Source organism: Aquarana catesbeiana, linkage group LG01 (assembly GCF_042186555.1).
Source record: "Aquarana catesbeiana isolate 2022-GZ linkage group LG01, ASM4218655v1, whole genome shotgun sequence".
Lineage (NCBI taxonomy): Eukaryota > Metazoa > Chordata > Amphibia > Anura > Ranidae > Aquarana > Aquarana catesbeiana.
Genome location: NC_133324.1, coordinates 526,501,274 through 526,527,102, shown reverse-complemented (window position 1 = coordinate 526,527,102; position 25,829 = coordinate 526,501,274). Strand labels below are relative to the sequence as shown.

Below are 25,829 nucleotides of genomic sequence, written 5' to 3'. Positions count from 1 at the left end.
TAATCTGCTCCTAAGTTCTTGATGCTGGTACGGTGCATACCAATTACCCTTAGGCAGCCTACCCCTTAGCATATTTCATACAACTTTAAATTTCTTTCCGTAAATAGGCCACTTATAATGGCTTTTTTTATCAGATTAAGACCCTTTTGTTTTTACACATATACATTTGGTAATGCTCAGTATCTATTCAATGTGGTTCTTCCCAGTTATTTACGCTCCAAATGCGACGCCTCAGATTATCTGAATTTAGAACAGTTGTATTTTATCAAAGTATGTTCTTTTCTGCTCAGGATTTTCGATATTGTTGTACCATCCTAAGATGATTCTATTATGTAAGACCGTATACTCATGCCTATTTTCTGTATTTGTACTACTTTCTAATCAATCTTTATAGAACTAAACATAGGATTTTTATAACAGCTTACCTGTAAAATCCTTTTCATTTGAGGTACATCAAGGGACACAGCCTCAGTAATTACTGATGGGTTATAGGGTATCACTAAGTGATTGGACACTGGCACACCCTAGAAGAAGTTCAGCCCCCTATATAGCCCCTCCTCAGTTTCTTAGCAAAGCAATATAAGTGTTATTAGAAGAGGGGAGGGACCTCTGTGTCCCGTGATGTACCTCAAAAGAAAAGGATTTTACAGGTAAGCTGTTATAAAAATTCTATTTTCTTTCTCGTACATCACGGGACACAGTCTCAGTAATTACTGATGGGATGTCCCAGAGCAATGCTATCTGAGGGGAGGGGAACAACAACAAAGTACGGTGTAATCAGACCTGAGGCCCTCGTACCGCTGCCTGCAACACACTACGCCCAAATGCGATATCCTCATGCCTTCTTACATCCACCTGATAAAATCTGGTGAATGTATGGACTGAAGAGCAGGTTGCGGCCTTACAGATTTGAGCCATAGAGGCTTGGTGATGCACTGCCCACAAAACACTAATAGCCCTTGTGTAGTGCGCCTTGATTTGAAAAGGTGGAATTTTCGGTTTCAAACCATAAGCTTGAACAATAACTTGCCAAATCCATTTCCAAATGGTAGATTTTGACGCTGCCTGTCCTCTATTAGGACCTTCTGGCAATGCAAACAAAACATCCGTTTTGCGAATTTGAGCAGTCACTTCCAGATAGGCTTTGACTGCTCTCACTACATCCAAAGAATGTAGTGACCTTTCTTCCGTAGAACAGGGATCTGGAAAAAAGGAAGGCAGAACAATATCTTGGTTTAGATGAAAATCTGAAACCACCTTCGGTAGAAAGCTAGGATGAGGGCGCAATACCGCTCTATCCTTGTGCATGATTAAATAAGGCTCTTTACAGGAAAGAGCTGCTAATTCTGATACTCTTCTAGCAGAAGAAATGGCTACCAGAAAAACTAACTTCCTTGTCAACAGGACCAAGGGAATTTGACGTATTGGTTCAAAAGGCTGTTTCTGTAAAACTGACAGAACCAAATTCACGTCCCAGGGGTTTAGGGGCATCTTAACCGGAGGATCAAGGCGCGTTAAACCCTGTAAAAAGCTTTGGACCAAAGAATGCGAAGCAAGCGGCCGTTGAAACAATACTGACAAGGCCGAGACCTGGTCCTTGATGGTACTCAAGGCCAGCTTCATTTCTAACCCCATTTGCAGAAAGTCAAGAATTCTACCTATGACATATTTTCTGGGATGCCAACCCCTGGATTCACACCAGGAGACATAAGCTTTCCAGACTCTATGATAAATCTTTCTGGAAGCTGTGGCTTCCTTGCATTAATCAAGGTAGAAATCACAGGGCCTGAAAGCCCACGACTCTTCAGAGCGCGGGTTTCAATAGCTAAACCATCAAATTTAGCATTTGTAAGGCAGGATGGAACACTGGACCTTGGGATAACAGGTCTGAACATGACGGTAGGGTCCATGGGGAACCTACTGTCATTTTTATTATTTCTGCATACCAAGCTCTTCTGGGCCACCAGAAGTACCGACTTCTTTTCCTACCTGATCCTGCAAAGAAGTCATGGTAGTAGCAGAATAGAAGGGAATGCATAAATCAGTGAGAACCGATGCCACGGAGTCACCAACGCATCTGTCCCACATGCAAGGAGGAGCCCTTGTTCTTGACACAAAATTGTCCATCTTGTTGTTGAACCTGGACTCAAAGAGATCTACATCCGGAACCCCCCCCATCTTTGGCATATGGCCAAGACAACGTCGGGGTGAAGAGATCATTCCCCTGGGACTAACTGCCGGCGACTCAAGTAGTCCGCCTGCCAGTTCTCTATCCCCGGAATGAAGATTGCCGATATGCATGGCACATGCTTTTCTGCCCAGATTAAGATCTGGTTTACTTCTCCCTGGGCTGCACGACTCCTGGTGCCTCCTTGGTGATTAATATAAGCCACTGCTGTGGCATTGTCGGACTGGATCCTGACAGGGCAACCCTGTAACCTGAGAGTCCAGGCCTTTAGGGCTAGATACGCCGCATCGATTTCCAGAACGTTGATGGGTAAGTTCCTCTCGGTTTTGGACCATCTCCCTTGGACAGTCGACTGTTCCAGAACTGCTCCCCAACCCAAAAGACTGGCATCCGTTGTTACTACTCTCTAGGTAACTGGTAAAAAGGATTTTCCTTTTTGCAGATTTTCGGGTATCAACCACCAACTGAGGCTCTGACGCACTGTAGGATATAGGAGACAGATGCATCAGAAAATCTAACGCCTGAACCTTCTTGTTCCAGGCAGACAGGATACTGTGTTGCAGCAGTCTTGAATGAAACTGAGCATAGGGAACTGCTTTAAATGAAGCCACCATCTTTCCCAGCAGCCTCATACAAATGCTAATAGAGGGACCCTCCCCCCCGACTACCTGAATCAGTTCTTTTATGGCACGGATCTTTGCCTGGGGTAAAAATACCTTCTTTTGGCTTGTATCTATGACCAGACCCAAATACTCTAGTCTTCTTACTGGTTTTAAAGAAGACTTCTCCAAGTTGAGGACCCAACCTAGGAATTCCAGGTAGTTGACTATGCTATTACCGTTATACCTTGGGCCCTTAATCTGGTCAGCAGAGGGGCCAAGATTTTTGCAAACACCCGAGGTGCAGTAGCTAGCCCGAAAGGCAGAGCTATAAACTGAAAGTGGCGTTTTTCTACTTTGAAACGCAGGTACTTTTGATGAGCATGGAAAATAGGTACATGCAGGTACGCATCCTTGATGTCTATTGACGTCAGAAGTTCTCCTCCCTGTAGGATGGAGACTACCGACCGGATCGATTCCATGCGAAAGGAGGACCGTATCTTTAGGAATCGGTTTAGATCCTTGAGATTCAGAATGGGTCTGACGTCTCAATTTGGTTTTGGAACCGTGAAAAGGTTTGAATAAAACCCCCAGTCCCTGCTCTTGCGTGGGAACAACCACGATAACTTTTTGCGACAATAGTCGCTCCAATGCTAGAAAGAGACTTTTTTCTCTGGGTGTCTGGGAACATTTGATCTGAGGAAACGAGGAGAGGGGAATTCTTGGAACTCAAGTTTGTAACAGAGTTATGTGGAGATCACCCATCTGTCCTGGAAATCCTCCTGCCAGAGCCTTGAGAACTGTAGCAGTCTTCCCACCCACACGAGCAAGCGGGAGCGCTCCTTCATAAAGAGGCTTTAGCGTTTTGTCTAGTAGGCTTCCTCCCCCAGGACTTCTTCTGTCCCTGGGGTTGACTCAGATTTATTTCTTGAGCCTGACGGAGGAGACCGTCGTGACTGCCTGGAGGCTGATGCTCCTGGCACTGGGGACAGAGCACGTTTAAAAGAGGGACGTTTACTCCTTTTCTTAATTGGCAAGTGTGTGCTTTTCCCACTAGAGATCTTTTGGATATAATTGACCAAATCTTCTCCGAACAGCCTTGAACCACGAAAGGGAAATCCAGCCAGAAACTTCTTACGTGGTGATTCGGCTGACCAATTTTTCAACCATAAGATTCTACGCATATGCACCAATCCAAGCGAAGGCGAGAGGTCTGAAGGATAGAATCTCTGATTGCATCAACTGCAAAAACACAAAGCCGCTGGTAGGTTGGCAAACCCCCGGGCTTGCGGTTCAGGTAAAACTTTAAGGACCTGTTTAAAATGGTCTCTTAAGTATTGACAGACTCCGATTGCTGCCACTGCAGGTTGAGCTACTGAACCTGCCAAAGAGAAAACATTTTTTAACAGGAATTCCAATTTCTTATCAGTTGGATCCCCGAGCATCTGAGCGTTGTCAACAGGACAAGTCAGACTTTTATTTACGGAGGAAATGGCGGCGTCAATTGCCGGTATACCCCACATCTTTGTAAATTTTTCTTCCATAGGATAAAGTGTTGAAAACTTTTTAGGAGGAAAAAAAAATGTTTATCTGGGTGATCCCACTCAGAATAAATAAGCTTTTCCAGTAAACTATGAACAGGAAAGGCATGTGTATTTTGAGGAGGCTTCAGTGAACCCAAACAAGAAGAGGGTACTTCAACTGACTCAGATACATAACTTAAATGTGGAGCGGACCAATCCAGCAAGAATTTGCCCCAGCAACTTCTCCTCCTGAGACGCTGAAGAGGGCCCTTCTCCACTTGATTCCTCAGAAGAAGAGTCAAGAGTGAAGAGTGCACTATATAGCCTGTGCGCAGCCTGCAATGTGGGGCGTCTCACCATACCAACGTCGCGTTAACCCCTCCTCCGCCCGCGTCTTTTCAAAAAAGACCGCTTTCCCGCGCGAGCCGAGGCTTCAATCCAGCATGGAGGGTAGGCTGGGGCGGAGGAGAGAGGAGGGCCGGTGGATGGGAAGTCGCTGTAATGGCGGCGGCCGGTGCGGTATACTACCGCTTCCCTGTGCCTTAACCTATACCATGGGGGGAGAATCCCTGCAAGAGAAAACCCCCCTTCCCACATCCTATCTGGAGCAAGGCTTGGAGGAGCATACAGCGTACACACCGAGACAAGACAGATCAGGCATGAAAAGGTATGTGCTCTTGACAGCCCCCCGGTGGCGACTATAGGCATAGCATACATTTACTTAAAGGAGAAACCTATTAGAACTAGAAAAATTCTTAAGGAGTCTCCCTTACCTTATCCAGCTGCAGGGTTCTGTGTAACAGACCCAATCTTCACCTCTCACGGTGGGCTCCGTTTAGAAAAAACCTTCAGAGACTGGGGCCCCCTATGTATAGGAGGATCCACAGTTCTGGGCCTGTAAAGCACCCCACCAGGGATATGGCTTAAAAAAAAAACCAAATACTGGATCCCGGGGTCCAGCTCTCTAAGAGAAGTGTTACAGGTAAAACCTAGTTTCTTTGGACACGAGGCCCGGGTACCATCCAATTCGGCCTGGAAAAGACACTTTGAATGGATCCAGTTGCATGGCTTGCCCCAGTATAGGATATTCCAGTGGAGCTCAGCACAGCACATCTTTACTGGTGACCAACACCTAAGACACTGGCGAAAAAACTGGGGCACTCCCAGTGAGGGAGGGGTTATATAGGGGGTTGAACTTCCTGTCTAGGGTGTGCCAGTGTCCAATCACCTAGTGATACCCTATAACCCATCAGTAATTACTGAGGCTGTGTCCCGTGATGTACGAGAAAGAAAGGAAATTTTGTACTAACTTTAAAATCTTTTTCTTCATTAGACAATTGGGGGACACAGCATACTATTGGGCATATGCCCCTGCCTCTAAGTTGGGCACCAAGCAAAGCTCTTGGCAATGGAATATAACCACCAGCACAGCCAGTCTGCCTCAGCAGTAGCTAGTAGTGGAAAAGTCTAAAACCAAAGCTGGGGAGGGGGCATGACCAAGATGGCGACCAGGACAGACGTTTAGGTGCAGAGCTTCGCAGCCATGGGATGAATAATATCCTGCATACCCATCCTGGGCATGTATAATCCTGCCAACAGGTCCTGCTAACTGCTCTGGCAGATAAGGAGACACCAATCAGGACTCCAGCAACTGAAAGAAACACCCGCTAAGAACTCCAGAGCGGCCGTACACGTGGCAGGGGCTTCCAACATGGCGACGTAGACCTCCGACACTGACCTGGCCCTCACGGAACATGCCAACTTTACAGCCCTGATGCAAGCGATCACCAGCTGCCAGACTACGCTCACGTCCAAGATAGACTCCCTGCAATTAGAGATGTGCCTTATGCGTAAGGACTATGATAAGATCCGTGGCCGGATGGACGAGGCAGAGCGCCGGGTTGGTGCTGCGGAGGACTCGGTGCGAGACCACTCGGCCACCCAACACTCTGTTCAGGTGAGGCTGAAGCACCTCGAATCCAGGGCCGAAGATGCAGAGAATCGGCGAAACAACCTTTGGATTATAGGCCTGCTGGAGGGAGTGGAGGGCACAGACACGCCGGCCTATACTGAGCGCCTTCTAAGCATGCTCTTCCCACAAACAGCTTTCTCGCCTCACTTCGTGGTGGAGCAGGCCCACAGAATGCCACCTACCCGCGGACCTCTGGGGGCACCGCCCCGCACATTTATCTTCAGGCTGATGAACTTTAGAGACTGTGATTTGATCCTCAGGGAGGCCCAAAAGATCGATAACATTCGCCACAAGGCCACACGGCTCATGTTTTTCCCAGACTTCTCTGTGGATACATAGAAGCTTCATAAGTCCTTTGACGCGGTTAAGCAGTCCCTCCGCTCTAGGAACATGAAATATAGCATGCTTTTTCCTGCCCGTCTAAGAGTGGTGAATGGCGAATCGACCCGTTTTTTCACTTCGCCAGAGGAGGCCGCACAATGGGTTAATACCCTACCCCATCTGTGAACTCCTGCCTCCCGGTATCTACAATGCAGGTCTGCGAGTACCTTTGAGCTGGGTTTCTTCTCTCCCTTCTCTTCCCTACACTATGCCCTGGGATAGGCTGGTCGCCTTATCTGAACTGCCCTTAAGCCACCTTATTAAAACTCCTGCTCACAAGTGTCTGTGAAGCTGCTAACCCGGGGGAGGGGGGTACTGATGGCCCCGAGATGGATGCACAATTTGCCGCCCAGCCTTGCAGGGCCTCCCGTGAGGCATGAAGCTGCAGGCGTGGGCAGACTTTCCCGCTGCTACCATCCTGCCCGACAGTTCTTTTTAATCCCCAGCTGGTACTGCTCTCCCCCTTCATATGGATTACCAGGCACACATCTCTGCACTAGACTACTCAAGGGTGGACTATCCATATTACATCCCGGGATACCGCCCGGCTGGAGGTTCTCCCCACAATGGCAGTGCCATCCACGAAGAACCCACCCAGACTCCTACCCGAAATGGGAAACCTCTTATCCTGGACTGAGGAGAGCCCGCTAGAGGAACCTGCTAACATATAACACATATCCAAGGGGACTAATGAAGCTAAAGAGTTGTTCTCTTCATAAGAGACCTTTTCTTTTTTTTTGGTTAGATAAGCCTTGTCCCATCCTTAGCTGTATAATATTGTCTGTGTTAATATGTTCACTAATGGACTAACGGTAACTAAGCTTGTGCCCCTGGCTGGGTGATCCCATACCTGTACGCCTCGCCCCCATTGGCAGCATCTCTGCATTGTACCTCAGCGCCTTGTGCCTGGGATTCACTCGCCTACTTCTCTGTTGCTCATGACCCTAAGTGGTTGGTAACCATTGATTTGGGGATCCAAATGCATCACAGTTGGGGTGGATGCATAGGGCGGGGTTGGGGTTAATTTGTTGATGTTCGTTTGGTTTCTCATTTTAGTTTGGTTTCTGAAAAAATGTACGATTTCTGGTATAGGCGGGACCTGCAGGTGAGAATGCGGGTACTGCCCAACTCCCCCAGGCTGCCTCACCCTTCCCCGACCCTCACCAGAGGCTGCCCCTACTATGTTTCATCTCTCTGCTATGGCAACGTTGACACTGATATCGTGGAATGTCAGAGGAATGAATTCCCACATTAAAAGGGCCCTAGTTATCAAATTGCTTAAAGCTTATAAGCCGGATATATGCATCCTACAGGAGACGCATTTGGTAGGGAGCAGGATCCTTAGCCTCAAGAAGCCGTAGGTGGGGCATTACTACCACTCCACCTACACTACTCGTGCCAGAGGGGTCAGCATTCTCATACGCAAGTCCCTGCCTTTTGTCCTTCTGGACCTGAAGCTAGATCCCCAGGGACAGTATGTGGTGTTGCATGCATCAGTTGATGGCCTCCCCATGGTGTTGGTGGGCTTGTATATCCCTCCCCCGGCCACGGTTGGTCTCCTCACCAAGATAGTGCAGCTTGTGGCCGAGTTTCCGGCCGCTGTGGTTGTTTTGGCTGGGGATTTCAACATGGTGCCCTGTCCCTGTATGGACAAACTGGCTCAGGACCCGCGACGGACCCTCCACTTTCCCGCTGGGCCTCTGTGTTAGGCCTTACTGATGTGTGGCGGTGGAAATGCCCCCAGACCCGGGATACACATGTAACTCAGCCACGTACATGGCAATATCCTGTATTGATCTTCTATATGTCAGCAGCCCTGTCTTAGCCAAGGTAAGGGAAATATATGCCCTTCCCAGGGGTATCTCGGACCACACCCCATCTTGCTGCGGCTACAGGTCAATGTGACCCCGGCTAACTGCCTGTGGAGACGCTCTAGGTACTGGATTACAGACGAATGGGTAGAGCCAATTGTAGAATCAGCTATTGTGTCATTCTGGTCTTCTGGCCCCTCCCTAGAAAATTCCCCCACTCGATGGGAAAGTTGTAAAACTTATACCAGGGCACAGTACCAGTGTGCTATTGGCTCTGCCGCAAGTCCTCTCAGGCCTCCCTGGTCCAGGCTAAATCTTGTGCCCAGACACTGGAGGCCCAGTATGCGGCAACCGGGGAGGAGAGCCACAGGATGGCCCTCTAGGAGGTTCAGCTCCTCAGAATCTCGGCTGCCAAAAAGCAACTACTATACAAATCGCAAAGGTTGTTTGAGCAGGGTGAGAAGACAGGACGCATGCTTGCATGGCTCTCCAGGGAACAGACAATGTCTACTCAGGTAGCTAATATCAGAGACAGCTCAGGGAGATTACTAACAGATCCTGGAGAAATCAACTCATGTTTTGCTTCCTACTACACTGACCTCTATTCCTCTAGAGCCGGGTACTTCCAAGCTGAACTCCACTCCTTTCTAGATACTATTGAACTTCCCATGCTCTCCACGAAGCCCGGTCAAGCCTAGATGCCCCATTTACTCTGAAAGAAATTCAGACTACGGTGGCATCTATGCAGGCGGGCAAGACCCCATGGGAAAACGGCCTCCCGGCTGAATTCTTCAAGACACATAGTGCATTGATGGCATCCACATTTAGGGAGATACTATTGACCTCTATTAGAGACGCTCAATTACCGCCTTCTATGCTACGAGCGATTATAGTGGTTATACCCAAGCCAGGGAAAAGACCCTGAACTCTGCTCCTCATACAGGCCCCATCTCCCTACTAAATGTGGGCGCCAAGATCCTCACAAAGATTTTGGCCAACCGATTTAACGGAATAATACTGTCCTTGATACATGGGGACAGGCTTTATGCTGGGGAAAGGCACTGATATTAACTTGAGACGGTTGTTCACTGTGATTGACTGGGTGGCAAGAGGTGGTTGCCTCCCTGGACACTGAAAAAATCTGACTCGGTGGAGTACCTGTGGACAGTTTTGCACAAATTTGGTTTCGGACTGGTCTTTATATTATGGCTGCAGCTGTTATACTCCAACCCGATGGCCGGGGTCCACATCTTTCCCACTCTGCTGGGGCACTAGACAGGGCTGCCCCCTCTCCCCCACCCTCTTTGCCCTCGCCATCGAGCCACTAGCCATGATGCTCTGATCTTCCTGCAGAGTAACTGGTATATCGGTGCCCCCACTGGTAGAAAAAAAATATCAATGTACGCGGACGATACCCTTCTGTATCTTAGTGACCCCCATCGCTCCCTGGAGGTGGCCCTAGAGGTTTTCGAATCATTTGTCAGGTTCTCGGGTATAAAAATTAATTGGGATAAATCAGTGCTGTTCCGCTTAAACCCGATAGCACCCACCCCCCCAATCTACCGGCCCCCCTCCAATGGGTTGACAAATTTAAATACTTAGGCATATATGTTCAAAGACACTTGCCAGATTATTTGGAGGCTAAAGTGCGCTCGGTTCTACAGCGATTCCTTCAAAAGTGCAATACATGGAAGACCCTGCCACTCACACCAGTAGGCAGAATACATTTAATAAAGATGTCCTTCCTCCCTAAATTCCTCTACGCATTTAGACACACCCCCATTAGTATCCCTAACTCCTTTTTTAATAAACTGGACCAAGCTATCGGAACCTTTGTGTGGCAGGGGGCAGTCCCCAGAGTAGCTAGATCCACGCTCCAGCTCTCATTGACGGAGGGAAGGTTTGGCACTACCCAACTTCAGGAAATATTACTGGGCAGCAGTCTTGGTCTCAGTGAGATGGTGGTTCACACAGGATCAGGCCAACTCCGCAGTAAACCTTGAGGCGGCAATACTAGGATTATACTGTGAACTCAGTAATTTAGTGTACCGAGGGCCCCGATTTAACGTACACATTACCACCTATGAAAACCACTGTAGGGGTGTGGAGATGGGTTTCGGGATTCCCGATGGGGCCCCGGACCTTTTCTCCCTACACTCCCCTATGGGGTAACCCGGAGTTGGCCCATCTGAGGTCTGTGCCTGACCCACAAATCTGGGCCAGATACGGAGTGAAAACCCTCCGGGACATAATGCCTCAGGGCCACCTGCTCCCCTTCAACGAACTGAAGAATAGATTCTTGCTTTCTCTATGCATGTACTTCAGGTTCATGCAACTTCGCCATGCGATCTGTGCACAGTTTCCAGATCCAATCACCCTAGCTTCACACTCTGTTGAGCAACTTCTCACCGCATGCAAAATAGAAAAAACGTTATCCTCCATATACCTTAGACTCACTTGTGCGGGCAGTACTGGGGCTAGCAGAGCATTCTCTGCCTGGCAGCGGGATATACCGAGCCTGACGGATGAAGATTAGTCTGAGAGCCTCCAGCAATACATCCCCCTGATGATCGCAGCCAAAGATAGTTTCATACAGCTAAAATTTCTCCATAGAGTGTATTATACGCCACAAAGGTTATCAGTTATTTACCACACCTCTGATGACAGATGTCCACGTTGCAGAGGGGGAATAGGTAACTACATGCACATGGTCTGGAAGTGCCCACTAATTCAGACATTTTGGCAAGCGGTGGTTGTTGACATCAGTTCAATTAGGGGGATACCCCTTAAACTTGACCCCCCGATTCTCCTTTTAGGAGTTTCAGGGATATATAATGTAATACTGACACAATCACACACATAGGTTGAACTAGTGTCTTTTTTCAACCTCACCTACTATGTAACTATGTAACTAATAATATACCTACCAACACGCACACCCAAATGTTTATCTTTTATACCACTTACTATGCTAGGAAAACTATACTGGCACCTGAGCCACCCCAGATCTCCACATGGAGAACAATGGTGAACGCCACTCTTCCACTGTATAAGTGGATGTATATGGGCCGCAACTGCGCAAAAAAAGTTTCAAAAAATATGTTCGGCATGGGTGGAGGCCAGACACCTCACATTTTAGTTAGTTTGCACTGCTGGTCCGGCTCCCCATCCCCCCCCCCCCCCCCCAAAACCGCTAACCTACCTGAGATCTACCTGGATAACATGGGAGGAAAGCAAAAATCTGGGTCTGGGAGGGGGCGGGGGGATTGTATGGTACTAGGTGGCTCTCTTTACCCACTTAACGACTGCCCCATAGCAGATATACTGCTACAGGGCAGCCGTTCTGGGCAGAATCACACACACACACACACATATATATATATATATATATATATATATGTGTGATTATGCACTTCCTGGTAGGAGGGGGGGGGGGGGGGGGCGCACACACTGCAGGCGTGTCACTTCTGCTGTGAGTTAATCTTCAAGAACAGAGGCTGGATGGAGCTCTGCCTAAGTAAACAAGGCAGAGCTCCGTCCTGACAGAGGGAAAGTGATGGATTGTCTTTTCCTGAAAAGCAATATTGGTACATCCCGATCCTGAAATTTATAATAATAATAATAATAATTAGTGGAAGTGGATGCCTCCGACTCTGCCGTGGGAGCTATCCTTATTCAGCGAAAAGGAGAAAAGATGCAGCTTCATACTTTTTTCTCTTGTTTACCCAATGTCATCCTTTCTAAACTACTGCCATAGGGGTTATCTATAAGGATATAAATGCCTCCTGCATGTATCTTTACCTGTCAAAGGTCTCCCCTCTCTCTGTTATTAGACCCGAAAAACTGCATATTCTGTGGGTGGGTCTGTTGTCTGGAGCTCGGTGGGTGGAGTCGTGATGTCAGTAGACTCCCCGCCCACCTCTACACTCCCCTTGTCAATATGCATTTTCTCTGTGTATTTCTAACACTGAACTTCTGCTATGATCTCTAACATCCAGTGAAAAGACAGGAAAGTACTGTATTTATTAGCATATAACACTCACTTTTTCACCATGAAAATTGGGTGCAAATAGTGCTTGCGTGTTATACGCCAATAGTTACATTTTAGCTGCCTCGGAGGGGACCGGGATGAGCGCCGTCAGATTAAATACAGTGAGAATCTCCTGTTTACTTGGCAGCCTCTGTAATAGGAAGTCCCGTCTCCTGGGACGCCATTGGACCACTGTTCTGTCTGTTCTGTCTATCATAGGAGATTCTCACTGTATGTAATCTGTCGGCGCTCGTCCCCCCCCCCCCTCCCTGTCCCCTCTAGGCTGCAGATGGGCATCGATCAGGCTGCATTGATGGCAATGGTGAGGCTGCTGCATTGATGTGGACTGATGGGGCTGCATTGAGGCACTTGTGAGGCTGCAGATGGGCATTCCTTATTTAAAATTTAAGTTTTTTTCCTGAAACTTCCCTCTAAAAATGAATGTGCGTGTTATACGCCTGTGCGTGTAATACCCTGATAAATACGGTAACCACATGACTTCAGCATGCCAAATCATGGTGAGGTGAGCCAATCCTTGCAGAGCTGCTGAAGAAAGGAGTGGGGGAGGGAATTTAAAAATACTGCATGTCTCTAAGGCTAATGCACGAGATGTAAATCACCTGTCACTCGCAGCAAGGGAGAGTATTTGACAAAGTTTTTCTCAGTTTGTCAAGAATTGTCTCACTGAACAATAAAAGGGATTGCTCAGAGATGAATTAACTGTGTGGCAAGACTGGGCTCAAATGATAGCAAATCTTATACTCTACAGTATGATAAAAAAAAAAAAAAAAATTTCGGGTTTACATCCACTTTAATGTTGTCACCCGAAAATAATTATGGCAATTAAATAATTAAAGCCTTTTCTAAATGCAGGCATCTGCTAGAAGGGGGCAAGCATCATTTTGTGACTGCTCTAGATAAAAATCTAGAATTTGTTCAATCTGCCAAGAGGATGTCTTCTAGACAAGCACATTGGTCACTGTTATTTTCCAGGTTTAATTTTATTATATAGTATCAACCTGGGTCAAGGAATGTTAATGCCGATGCCCTATCGATGTTGACTGAACCTCTCCAAGAAGAGTACTCTGAATTTACAATCCTGCCTCAGAAGAACTTCCTGGGGCCAAGAGTTTCAAGACATTCTTGAGTCTCCTAAAGGAGGGGTATGAAAATGACCCACTTCTCAAACATCCTCCTATGGATATTAACCTTGAGTACAAGAAGTGGGTTACAAGCTAACTACCTAGTACCAGTGGATGGGATTTGGCCACTTTGATCTTTACATACACTAAACACTGGGAGGTGGAGCTGCTGCTGGAGTGATTGGACTTTTTGCTCTATATAAGGACTATGTATTTTGATTAACCACTTGCCAACCAGCCGCTGTCATTATACTGCGGCAGGTCGGCACGTTCCCACGAGCCGTCGTAGCTATATGTCGGCTCCTTTAAGCGAGCGCGCCCCTGCACTGCGGGGGTGCCGATGCTCATGGCCGACAGGCGCGATGACCACCGGCCACGAGCGATTGCAGGCATGAGAGGCAGAACAGGGACGTGTGTGTGTGTGTGTAAACACACAAATCCTTGTTCTGTTGTGAGGAGAGACAGATTATGAGTTTCTAATAGCTAGGAACCACGATCTGTCATCCCCTCTAGTCAGTCCCCTCCCTACAGTTAGAACACACAGTCAGGGAACACAGTTAACCCCTTGATCGCCCCCTAGTGTTTACCCCCTCCCTGCCAGTGACATTTATACAGTAATCAGTGCATTTTTATAGCACTGATCGCTGTATAGTTGGTAATCGTCCCAAAAATGTGTCAAAAGTGTCTGATGTGTCTGCCATAATGTCGCAGTCATGATAAAAATCACAGATCACCGCCATTACTAGTAAAAAAAATAAATAAATAATAAAAATGCCATAAATCTATACCCTATTTTGTAGACGCTATAACTTTTGCGCAAACCAATCAATATACACATTGTGATTTTTATTACCAAAAATATGTAGAAGAATACATATCGGCCTAAACTGAGATTGGCTTTTTTTTTAAAAAAAAGGAGGATATTTATTATAGCAAAAAGTACAAAATAGTGTTTTTTTTTGTCGCTCTTTTTTTTTTTATAGCACAAAAAATAAAAACCGCAGAGATGATCAAATACCACCAAAAGAAAGCTCTATTTGTGGGAAAAAAAGGACATCAATTTTGTTTGGGTACAGCATTGCACAACCGCGCAATTGTCAGTTAAAGCAACGCAGTGCCGTATCGCAAAAAATGCTCTGGTCAATGAGCAGCCAAATCTTCCAGGGCTGAAGTGGTTAAGTAGCAGCTACCTGTGTTTAGAGTTTGTATTGAGATATATATGCATTTCTTTTTTCTCCAGGAGCACATAGTACTGTGATCATACAGTGCCTTGAAAAGTATTCATACCCTTTGAGATTTTTCACATTCTGTCATGTTGCAACCAAAAACGTAAATGTATTTTATTGGGATTTTATATGATAGACCAACACAAAGTGGCACATAATTGTCAAATGGAAGGAAAATAAAGTGGTTTTCAAATTCTTTTACAAAATTAATGTAAAAAGTGTGTATTCAGTCCCCCTGAGTCAATACTTTGTAGAACCACCTTTTGCTAAAATTACAGCTGCAAGTCTTTTTGGGGAGGTCTCTACCAGCTTGGCACATCTAGAGAGATTTTTGCCCATTCTTTTTTGCAAAATAGCTCAAGCTCTGTCAGATTGGATGGAGAGCATCTGTAAACAGCAATTTTCAAGTCTTGCCACAGATTATCAATTGGATTTAGGTCTGGACTTTGACTAGGCCATTCTAACACATGAATATGCTTTGATCTAAACCATTCCATTGTAGCTATGGCTGTATGCTTAGGGTCATTGTACTGCTGGAAGGTGAACCTCCGCCCCAGTCAAGTCTTTTGTAGACTCTAACAGGTTTTCTTCTAACACTGCCCTGCATTTGGCTCCTTCCATCTTCCCATCAACTCTGACCAGCTCCCCTACTCCTGCTGAAGGACAATATTACAACATGATGCTGCCACCACCATGTTTCACAGTGGGGATGGGGTGTTCATGGTGATGTGCAGTGTTAGTTTTCCGCCACACAGCATTTACTTTTAGGCCAAAAAGTTCAATTTTGGTCTCATCTGACCAGAGCACCTTCTTCTCGCAAACTGAAAACGGGACTCCTTAGAGCTTTCAACAATGGCTTTCTTCTTGTCACTCTTCCATAAAGGCCAGATTTGTGGAGTGCACAACTAATAGTTGTCCTGTGAACAGATTCTACCACCTGAGCGGTGGATCTCTTGGCTGCTTTTCTGATTAATGCTCTCCTTGGCCTCTCCTTGGCCCCATCAGTTTAGGTGGATAGCCATGTCTTGGTAGGTTTGCAGTTGTGCCATACTCTTTCCATTTTTGGATGATGGATTGAACAGTGCTCCGTGAGATGTTCAAAGCTTGGAATATTTTTTTATAACCTAACCCCGATTTAAAACTTTTTCACAACTTTATCCCTAACCTGTCCGGTATATTCCCTGGCCTTCATGATGCTGTTTGTTCACTAAGGTTCTCTAACAAACCTCTGTGGGATTCACAGAACAGCTGCATGTATACTGAGATTATATTACACACAGGTGGACTCTATTTACTAATTAGGTGACTTCTAAAAGGCAATTGGTACCACTAGATTTTAGTTAGGGGTATCAGAGTAAAGGGGGCTGAATACAAATGCAAACGCCACACTTTTCACATATCTATTTGTAAAACAATTTGAAAACCATTTATCATTTTCCTTCCACTTTACAATTATGTGCCACTTTGTGTTGGTCCATCACATAAAAACCCAATAAAATACATTTACGTTTTTGGTTGTAGCATGACAAAATGTGGAAAATATCAAGGGGTATGAATACATTTTCAAGGCACTGTATATACTTTCCATGTTTCCAGGCTCCTATAAATAAAGAAAAGCTTAATTCGACACACAGCTGCCTGTTCTGTTATTGCTAGATGTTGGCACTGTCTGTCCTTTCCTTAGCTGATTAGGCTTGTTAGATGGACAGGATCGAATACCTGGAATGCATGATAGCCTGGGAGAATAATAATACTGATTCGCACAAACTTATATGGACCGTCTGGTCAAATTTTTGTTTCTCTCTTCCAATTTTGAAGTCTTTGTAACTGCCTTCTGGGGCCTCTTAGGTATATGCATCGCCCTCCTCTGCCCCATCCTCCCTCCTTGTCCCCATTTCTCTTCTTTTTCTCCCTGTCCCCTTTTTTTTCCTTTTTTTAATTTTTTTTTTTTTTTTTACTCCTTCTCTTATTCTTCTATTTCTTTCTCTCTTGTACTTTGTCTTCTACTTCTTTATGGACTTATTTACCTTTCGTACAAGTTTCTCGTATACATGGTACTTTTGTAATGTACTGCTCTGTTCCTTTTATGGCCAGTAGCACTGATGTATGTATGCACCATTTTCATAATGATCTCTACCATTAGAATACTAAATGGCTTTGTATAGTGCTGCCTTGTTAAATCTTAACGCAGAGTTCCACCCATTTAAAAGTCAGCAGCTACAAAAAGTGTAGCTGCTGACTTTTAATTATCAGACACTCACCTGGCCCACGGGTCCATTGATACGGGCGTACGAAGCCCCGTAAATCTCCCCCTCCTCTCTGTGGTGCCGGCATTCTAACCGTGGGCGCCCGGCTGTGGCTTCACAGCTGGGCAGGCACTGCGCATGCGCAATGGCTGGGCAATCTTCTGGGACCTGTGACGTGTCCCCGAAGATTGCAGGGAGGGAGGGGGAGAGGCGATCTTCCTTCTGGCACCAGGAAAGGAAGTGGGAGCTGGGTGCCTGTCAACCCCCCCCCCCCCCCCCCCCCCCCCCCAAAAAATGACATGCCAAATGTGGCATGTCAGGGGGTCACCAGCGCTTAAAGCGGAAGTTCCATTTTTGGGTGGAACTCTGCTTTAATGACCTTTACTTTTATTTATATTCATCGTAAGATCTTGCATTAGAATACTTTTCTATATGCATATTTGTATGTTCACTGGAATTTGACATGTACATAAGTTTATGTTCTGTATTGTTTCAATACTGATTAAAAATACAGATTCAACTTAAAAATCTTCCGTTCTTGGCTCATATAGACCTTTTTTGTCCTTGGCCTCATCTGACAAGGGTGGCAGGTAACGTAAGTGGCCAAATTACTTGCACAGGATGATCACCTGTCTTCTGTTCCAGGGTTATCACATCAACAAGGCTGCAGCCAGTTGTCCCCCTTTAAGCACTGCCCCTTTCCCCATCTTTGCAGATTCCACTATCACCGGCATTTCATTAATGTTAAAATAACAGCCAGGACTTGCTCGAGCAGCTGCTACAAAACACAGACTCAGAAGAAATACAAATAAATATTAGTTTGTATTTGTTCTGAATGGCCACTGACGAGTCAAAAAATCCAGCAACTTCTCAAAAGTTTGTATAAATTTGGTGAAACATAAAACATCTTGGAATATGATTAATGAAATAAAAACGAACCAGTATTTGAAGAGATAAGCAAGCTAGGTTTGAACAAGTGTGGAACCCCTAGATTGCTTATCTTCAGGCTCCCTGAACACTGAGCCATTTTGTGAGCGGAGGCCCGGGCAGAGGAAACCTACTTTAATCTACCCTATTCTGATTCTTTCTTCTCGCTTTCTTTTTAATTTTTTCACTTTTCCTGTTATTGCTTCATTTATAATTCATAATAATTTTTGGTAGGACCATAAAGTCCCCCCAATTGTTCCATTTTCTTTTTCGAGATCGACGCCACATGATTCAAGGTACCGGGTCCGGTCCTAGTTGACATTGTTTTCTTTTTATCTCCCATATTCTGGAGCTATGGGTGATCACTAGCTTACTGTACTGTTAATTGATACTTATTACCTGTTGATGTTTCTTGGTGCCTAGTTGCGGAGACATATGGGCTCATAGCCTTAGATGAATGGTCAAGCTAATGATTAGAGCAGGCTTGCTGGGCCTAAATCTTTTTTGATATAGTTTTTCTATGTTTAACTGGTCAGGGTCACTGATCGTATTGGAAAATGCATCCTTGTTCTGATAACTTTCTGACAATTTCTGACAATTGTTTAAGCATAAACTTCTGTATGATGCTTTAAATTTGTAATAAAAACTATTGTAACAAAAAAAAAAAATAAAAAAAATATTTGTATAAGAAATGTTAAAACTCACATGTTTGGTTGGTTGTAGGTTCACTATGACTAATTTCCCACCTTTACGCTTGGTTAAAAGAGGAAGATTTCCACTGGGTTTAATCTGAAGTGATGTTCCAAGTGTGATTGCCAGATCTGCTTTTCTATTAAAAAAAAAAAAAAAAAAAAAAAAAAGCCAGTGAGAAAATTTTACATTTTGGACATTAACCAGTTAAAGACCAGCTGCCGCAGTTATACTGCGGCTCTCCTGGTACATCGGGCGGGCACGCGCACCCGGGCGATCGGATTTGCTTCAGAACCAATCAGTCTCCAGGCCCAGGCCAATGATTTCTGGCCTGGATCTGGTGATCGGTTTAGGCGAATGAAATGTTTCCTCTGCCTGTGAATTGTAAACACAGCCAGAAGTAGTGATGTTACCTCCCCTCGTGGAGCCCTTTTCGGTTCCAGAGAGAGGACATTTAAACGCGAGTTGCACCAACCCTACACATAAGCACACTTTTCACCCCCGATCACCCCTTGATCGCCCCCCCAGTTAACCCTTTCACTCCCTGTCACCAAGTGCAGTTTTCATATTTTTTTTTTTAAACATAAGGAATTTTATTAATAAAAATGAAATATACAAACTTAAGTACAAATATAATCTCATATATATCAATCAAATGAGAGATCACATAAAAGGAGAAAAAAAACAAAAAAAACAAAGGTATTGAATTTCCTGTCTCGATGAGTCATAGCCATGCAATCTAACTGAAAATAAATTATTCTTTATAAACATCCATATGCTAAAGAAGATATGCCCACCTCAATATTTCAGTCTAAAGTCTGCACTTAATGATGAGTAAGATGAAGAATAGAGTCAGAACAGTTAAAGAGAAGAAATAAAGTCAGGTAGAGGGAAAGGAAGAGAGGTCCTATGTGTTGCTACAGATGTGAAATTAGTGGTGCACATATTAAGTGAGAAGGCTTCTAGTAATATATTTCCTAAGTTAGTGTAACAAGTTGGTTTGTGCTAGTATCATATCATTATGTAGTCAAGGCAGAAGGTGGTTATGGGTATGACACTCCATTCAAGCGTAGCATGTACAAGTCATTATTGTGCAATCAAATCTCTCATATTCTTGAGTGTGTCTAAATACAAACCAGGGAGGCCAGGTTTTATGATAACTGCCTACTTTTTCTTCTGATTGGGCCTGCGTATCTTACATTTCACAAATGTAAGAGATTTTGTTTAGCCAATCTTTATGGGTGGGGGTGGTTGTTGATTTCCAATGCAATAGAATGAGAGAATTGGCCGCATTTAATAAATGTCTGGAGAGGGAGTTCTTGTACTTCTTTAGGGTAAAATTTGAGATGTGGTGCAGGCAACAGGCCGCGTTTAGTACAAGTTTGGTCTCTGTGATTTGATATATCACTTCTTAAACCTTATTCCAGAATGGCATTATTCGTTCACATTGCCACCAGACATGCAGTAGGGTACCCTTCGCTCTATTACACCTCCAACAGGTGTCAGGTGATTGAGGGAACCATTTGTGGATCTTCGCTGGGGTGGCATACCAATGGGTAAGGACTTTATATGCTGTTTCCTGTATTTTAGTACTAAGAGAACATTTATGTGCCATGATACAGGCTCTTTCCCATTGTGTATCAGTGATTGTCATATCTAAGCTGTCTGACCATCTCTCTCTGAACCTGTCAATTGCCGACTCTTCCCCAATCTGCAGCCACTTGTAGGCAGTTGAGGTAGTTTTTGACACCTGCTCCCCTTTAAGGCACACCGACTCCATCTCGTTAAGGTCTCTGGTGAAGTGGTTCTGTCGTGAGGTATTGTTGACATAACTACAGATCTGAAGATATGTCCACATTGGTAGAGTGGGTACATTATTGTCTGCCCTAAGTTCAGTCAGGTTTTTTATTGTCTTGTTTTTGAAACAATGGGCTGTTAGGAGTGGGATTTGTTTGTCTGAAGGTCGCAAGAGTTGATTTCCCAATCCAGGTGGGAAGTCCGGGTTGTTTTGTAGTGGGGTAAGGGGACTAAGAAGGGACGAAAATTTGGGTCTTTTGGTTAAAGGATGGAAGATTCCCAGTGTGGTCCCCATCAGGGGGTGGGCTCTCAATTTTGGTGGGTATTTAAGTTTCGGTATCCATGGTGAGAAGTGTAAGGGGATCGGGCTCACGTCGTTTTCCAAAGACACTCAGTCTTTCAGGCCAGCGTGGCAATGCCAATCCAGAATTCTGTGTGGCGTGATAATAGGTTTTGAAATCAGGAATCCCTCCCAATGCTTTGGGTCTTAGTAGTATAAATTTGATACGTGGTGTTTTGTGGGCCCATATGAATCTCATTTGCAGAGCCTGGAGAGACCCGAAAAAGCTTTGGGGGACTTTAATAGGCAATGTGCGTAGTAGATATAGGACTTTAGGCAGTATGGTCATTTTGCAGATTGCCGCCCTTCCAAACTAAGAGAAGAGCCTAGAATGCCAGTTTAGCAGGTCTCTCTCAATGGTTTTGAAAAGGGGGAGAAAGTTGTTTGAGTAAATTGAGGCTAATTTGGGGGTTATCCACACTAAGTATTTGATAGCTTGTGATTCCCACTTGAAGGGACTGTTGTCTTTGATTGTCTTTAATTTAGGTTCTGGAAGCGAAACATTCATCGCTTATGACTTTGAGTAGTTTATTTTAAGGTTGGAAATATACCCATATATTGCAAACTCCTTCATGAGGGATGGGATGGGTTGGATATGTGTGGGTCCGTTAAGAAGAATAGGAGGTCGTCAGCATATGCAGCTACTTTGAATTCCCTCTTTGCCACCTTAAACCCTTTTATGGCAGTATTGGTAATAATAGTAAATAAATAAATGTAGCGCTATGTGTAAAATTATAAATATAAAGTGGAAATCTCTAAAATAAATAAATCCTACATATAAATGAATAGTCCATAAAATGAAAAAATGAAGAAATAAAACATGAAAAACTCTTCTTGTGATCAGTGTATCCACACAATTCCACCACAGCGATTGTTCATCCTCAAAAGGAGTGTACACCACCACAAGTAAAAATGCGCGCTCACCTCCCAGAGGAGTCAAAACTCATATGCGGATCTCCCCACGAGCTCTTTGCTCTCACTTCCTCTTCCCAATCAATGGTGGGTAATCCAGATGGCTCTTTTCTTAAATGGTAACTCAGCTCATTAATATCCAAAGAAGCGGATCATCTCCCAGCTTGGCTCAAGATTCCATGAGTTCAGGACATGAAAATAAGTATAGAGACCATAGTGTTCTCCGTATAGTCACGTCCAGCCAGGCACGGTGTATGTGGACACGGTGGTGCTACTCTGGAGGTTTATATGTGATTTTAAAAGTTTTTATCTTGTAAGTGCAACTTGTCTGTTTGGGGGCTCTGAATAAATTTGTATACGAAGAACACTATGGTTTTTCATGTTTTATTTCTTAATTTTTTCATTTTATGGACTATTCATTTATATGTAGGATTTATTTATTTTAGAGATTTGCACTTTACATTTATAATTTTACACATAGCGCTACATTTATTTACTATCCATTTTGAAACTAGTGTGGTGTACCACTTGGAATGTTTAGGCAGCTGTGCACATTTATTATTAGGTTATCTTATTTAAAGATCACAAATTTTTTTTTACTTGTGGCGCTGATTGTTTCATCTTATAATTAGTATTGGTAATAATTCGTCTGATAAATGGCTCTAGTGACATGATGAACAACAAGGGAGACGGGGCAGCCAGTCTGGTTCCATTGTTTATGATTACTTTGTTAGATAAAGTGCCATTTATTTTGAGTCTTGCCGAAGAGTTTTGGTATAAGGAGGATAACCAGGCAATTATGTTTGGTCCTAAGCCTATATGTCTGCATGTAATTCCAGGCTACTCGATCGAAGGACTTCTCTGCGTCAGTCGACAGGAGAAGACCCTCGATCTTCTGCTCATGGGCCGCGTATATCAGATCCAGGACTTTAGTGACATTGTCCCTAGCCTCTCTTGCAGGCATAAAACCTGCTTGGTCGGATCCTATCAAGTCATGTAGTAGAGGTTTCAATCTGTTGGAGATGATTCCCGATCAAGTTGTCTGCGTTGACGAGTTCCTGATTACATTTTCTGGCTGCTTGTCTTTCAAACAGTATCTCCCCAGCAAGCGCGCCATATATGTGGTCAAGTTGTATAAGCTCTGTGACAGAGCAACAGTCCATACATATAGTTCTATGGTTTACGAGGGAAAAGACAGTTACATGGAGCCCCCCAACTGCCCAGACTACATAGGGAGCGCTGACAAGATTGTTTGGGCCTTGGTGTCACCCTTATTCGGAAAGGGGTACCACTTGTACGTGGACAATTATTACACAAGCGTGCCACTTTAGTCACTTTTTTGATTGTGGAATTAGTGCATGTGGCACTGTGCGATCTAATCGCTACTGGGGCTTCCTCCAACGGCTTGTAGAATCCCAACTTAGACGGGGGGAGAGAGCCTGCTTGAAGTGTAATAATTTACTTGCAGTGAAGAAGAGGGATACACGGAATGTTTTTGTTCTGTCCTCCCTTCACGCAGATACGGAAGTCGAAATTCCAACGGTGACTGATGTTGTTGTGAAGCCCCTCTGTGAAGCCTTCTCTGTGCCCAAGAATACAACCTTAACATGGGAGGGGTGGACTTTAATGACCAGATGATGGCGCCGTACTTAATTGCCCGTAAGGCCAGATGCTGGTATAAAAAAAAAGTCTGTATATTTATTCCAATTGGCTCTGCTGAACGCTTATGTGCTATACAAAGCGCCAGGACAAACTGGATCCTTCTTAAAATTCCAGGAAGAAATCATCGCAGCCCTTCTGTTTCCAGACAGTGCTGTGGCCCAACTTTCCGATGCAAATGCAGTGAGCAGGCTGCATGAGAGGCACTTTCCAGAAGTCCTCCGTGGTACCTCAGGCCAAAGATCACCCCAAAGAAGATGTTCTGTCTGCAGAAAATGTGGATAGAGGCGTGACACCTGCTATTATTGTCCCTCCTGTCCTGGCCAACCTGGTCTCTGCACTGGGGAACATTTCTGTCGCTACCACACACTAGTTGAGTATTAGCGTAGGGTACAGCACTGCACAGTCCTAGGGCACACTAACACAGGGTCTCGAAAGATGAGATGGTCATCACATTTTGAGAGACCCGTATCCGCAACCTTTACAGTTAAAAAAAAAAAAAAAAAAGTGCAAATATAAAAAAGCTAAAAATAGTTGTTTGTTTTTCTTCTCTCTCTATTGTTCTCTCTTTATTGTTGCTGTATTTTATGCTTAACTGTAATTTTTTTCTGTGTTTTATTGTATTTGCTTTGCAGACATCGTATACCTTACTGTTATACTATAATGTTACTTTGTTTTATTGTAAACTATTATTTGCTTTGCAGTTACGCCATTCAGCTGCAGCACGTGTTAATTTATTCTGACAGCAACAGGATTTGCTCTCGCGATACATAAAGCTGTGACTCCAACGCTGTAGGACATGATTTCACCACCACAGTTAAACAACAACTGGTTATATTATTGGTTATATGCTTGTATGATTGCCTCTGCAACCCTTGTAAGATTTTACCATTAACAGTTGTTGTTTATTTCCCAGAAGTGCAATAAATTAACTTTTTTTTTGGCCAACAGTCTACAAGTAATTATGCTACACCCATAGAGCGCTGCTTCTTTGTTCTTGATTTTTGTTGAAAATAAAAAGAAAAAAACTGCGCTGTACACTCAAAAACATATGTGTGAAATATATAACAAATATTCCCAAATCATTAAACAAAATAAAATTACGAGAAATCAAACTAGTGTCTGACTATTACCACGTGCATATATATATATATATATATAAAAAAAAAAAAAAAAGTTGCCAAAACACTTCTAGTGAAAATGAAATCAAAACACCAAGTCCATAACCAGATGAACAGATGTCCAGTGGGCAATGAGAAGAGACCCTGGATCACTGTTCATAGGGATCGATGTGGAAAAGTGGAGAATAGGAAAACACCCATTACAGTGATCCCAGACGACGTCAGTTACTAGACGAAACGTACGTCAGGAGGGTGACTGTCTGACTTCATCGCCTTTCACTTGGACGGGCGATCGCCAGCCGGCGATTTTCGCTCTTCTTTTAACTTCCCAATTGTAAGTGTTTTACCTTATCCTAATAAATTTGTTATACGGAGTCACACTATGGATACCTCGTTTTTACTCCTATGTTTGTGATTCGGGGATGTTACCTCCCTATGCCTGGTCGCGCCTACGCCGCTAGAGGGATGCCCTAACGTTGGTTGGATATTCAGATCTTCACTTCATCCAGTTTGTCTTCTACCTGTCATAAGCGTACAGAGGGACGTTTCTGATCCATGTCCATCCGGCTTCTGATTTTTTGACAAGCTTATTAAGCTTGCTATCTGGTAAGCTTGCATTTTAGGTGGTGGTGGATCACTATAATGGGTGTTTTCCTCTTCTCCACATCGATCCCCATGAACAGTGATCAAGGGTCTCTTCTCATTGCCCACTGGACATCTGTTCATCTGGTTATGGACTTGGTGTTTTAATTTCATTTTCACTACAAGTGTTTTGGCAACTTTTTTTTTTCTATATATATTTCTATATATTTTGTTTAATGATTTGGGAATATTTGTTATATATCTCACGCATATGTTTTTGAGTGTACAGAGCAGTTTTTTTCTTTTCTATATATTGCTGTGTATATCGCACATTTGAACTGCAGCTTGTTTGTGAGTATTTTTTGAGCGCTGTGTTTTTCTACTTTTATATTTGTCTCTTGATTTTTGTTACCCATTTTTCCAGTGGTTGGTGGCCACACTAGGTTCTAGCCCATCTCACATACTCCAGGGTTTGTATACCCATGTATATGGCTGACAGTTTATAGCACTCAAGGAACTTTGTGTTTCCTATACCAGAATGATGCCTGCAGGTTTAGGTATAATCTTGGTATCGTTCTTTTCAGCCAGCGGTCAGCTTTCATGTAAAAGCAATCTTAGTGGCTAATTAGCTGCTAGACTGCTTTTACAAGCAGTGGGAGGGAACGTTTCAAACCCCACCCCCC

General features: G+C 44.3%; 1 protein-coding gene across 3 annotated transcripts in view; it reads right to left on the bottom strand.

Moving 5' to 3' along the window:
- The window catches only part of SIRT6 (sirtuin 6), a 175,955-nt gene that overhangs the window by 5,371 nt on the left and 144,755 nt on the right, over positions 1 to 25,829 (bottom strand). For all 3 annotated transcript variants that reach the window (XM_073594650.1, XM_073594662.1, XM_073594656.1), the window contains one exon: positions 18,751 to 18,874. In XM_073594650.1, the coding sequence (XP_073450751.1) occupies positions 18,751 to 18,874 (124 nt within the window). The remainder of the gene's footprint in view (positions 1 to 18,750; positions 18,875 to 25,829) is intronic.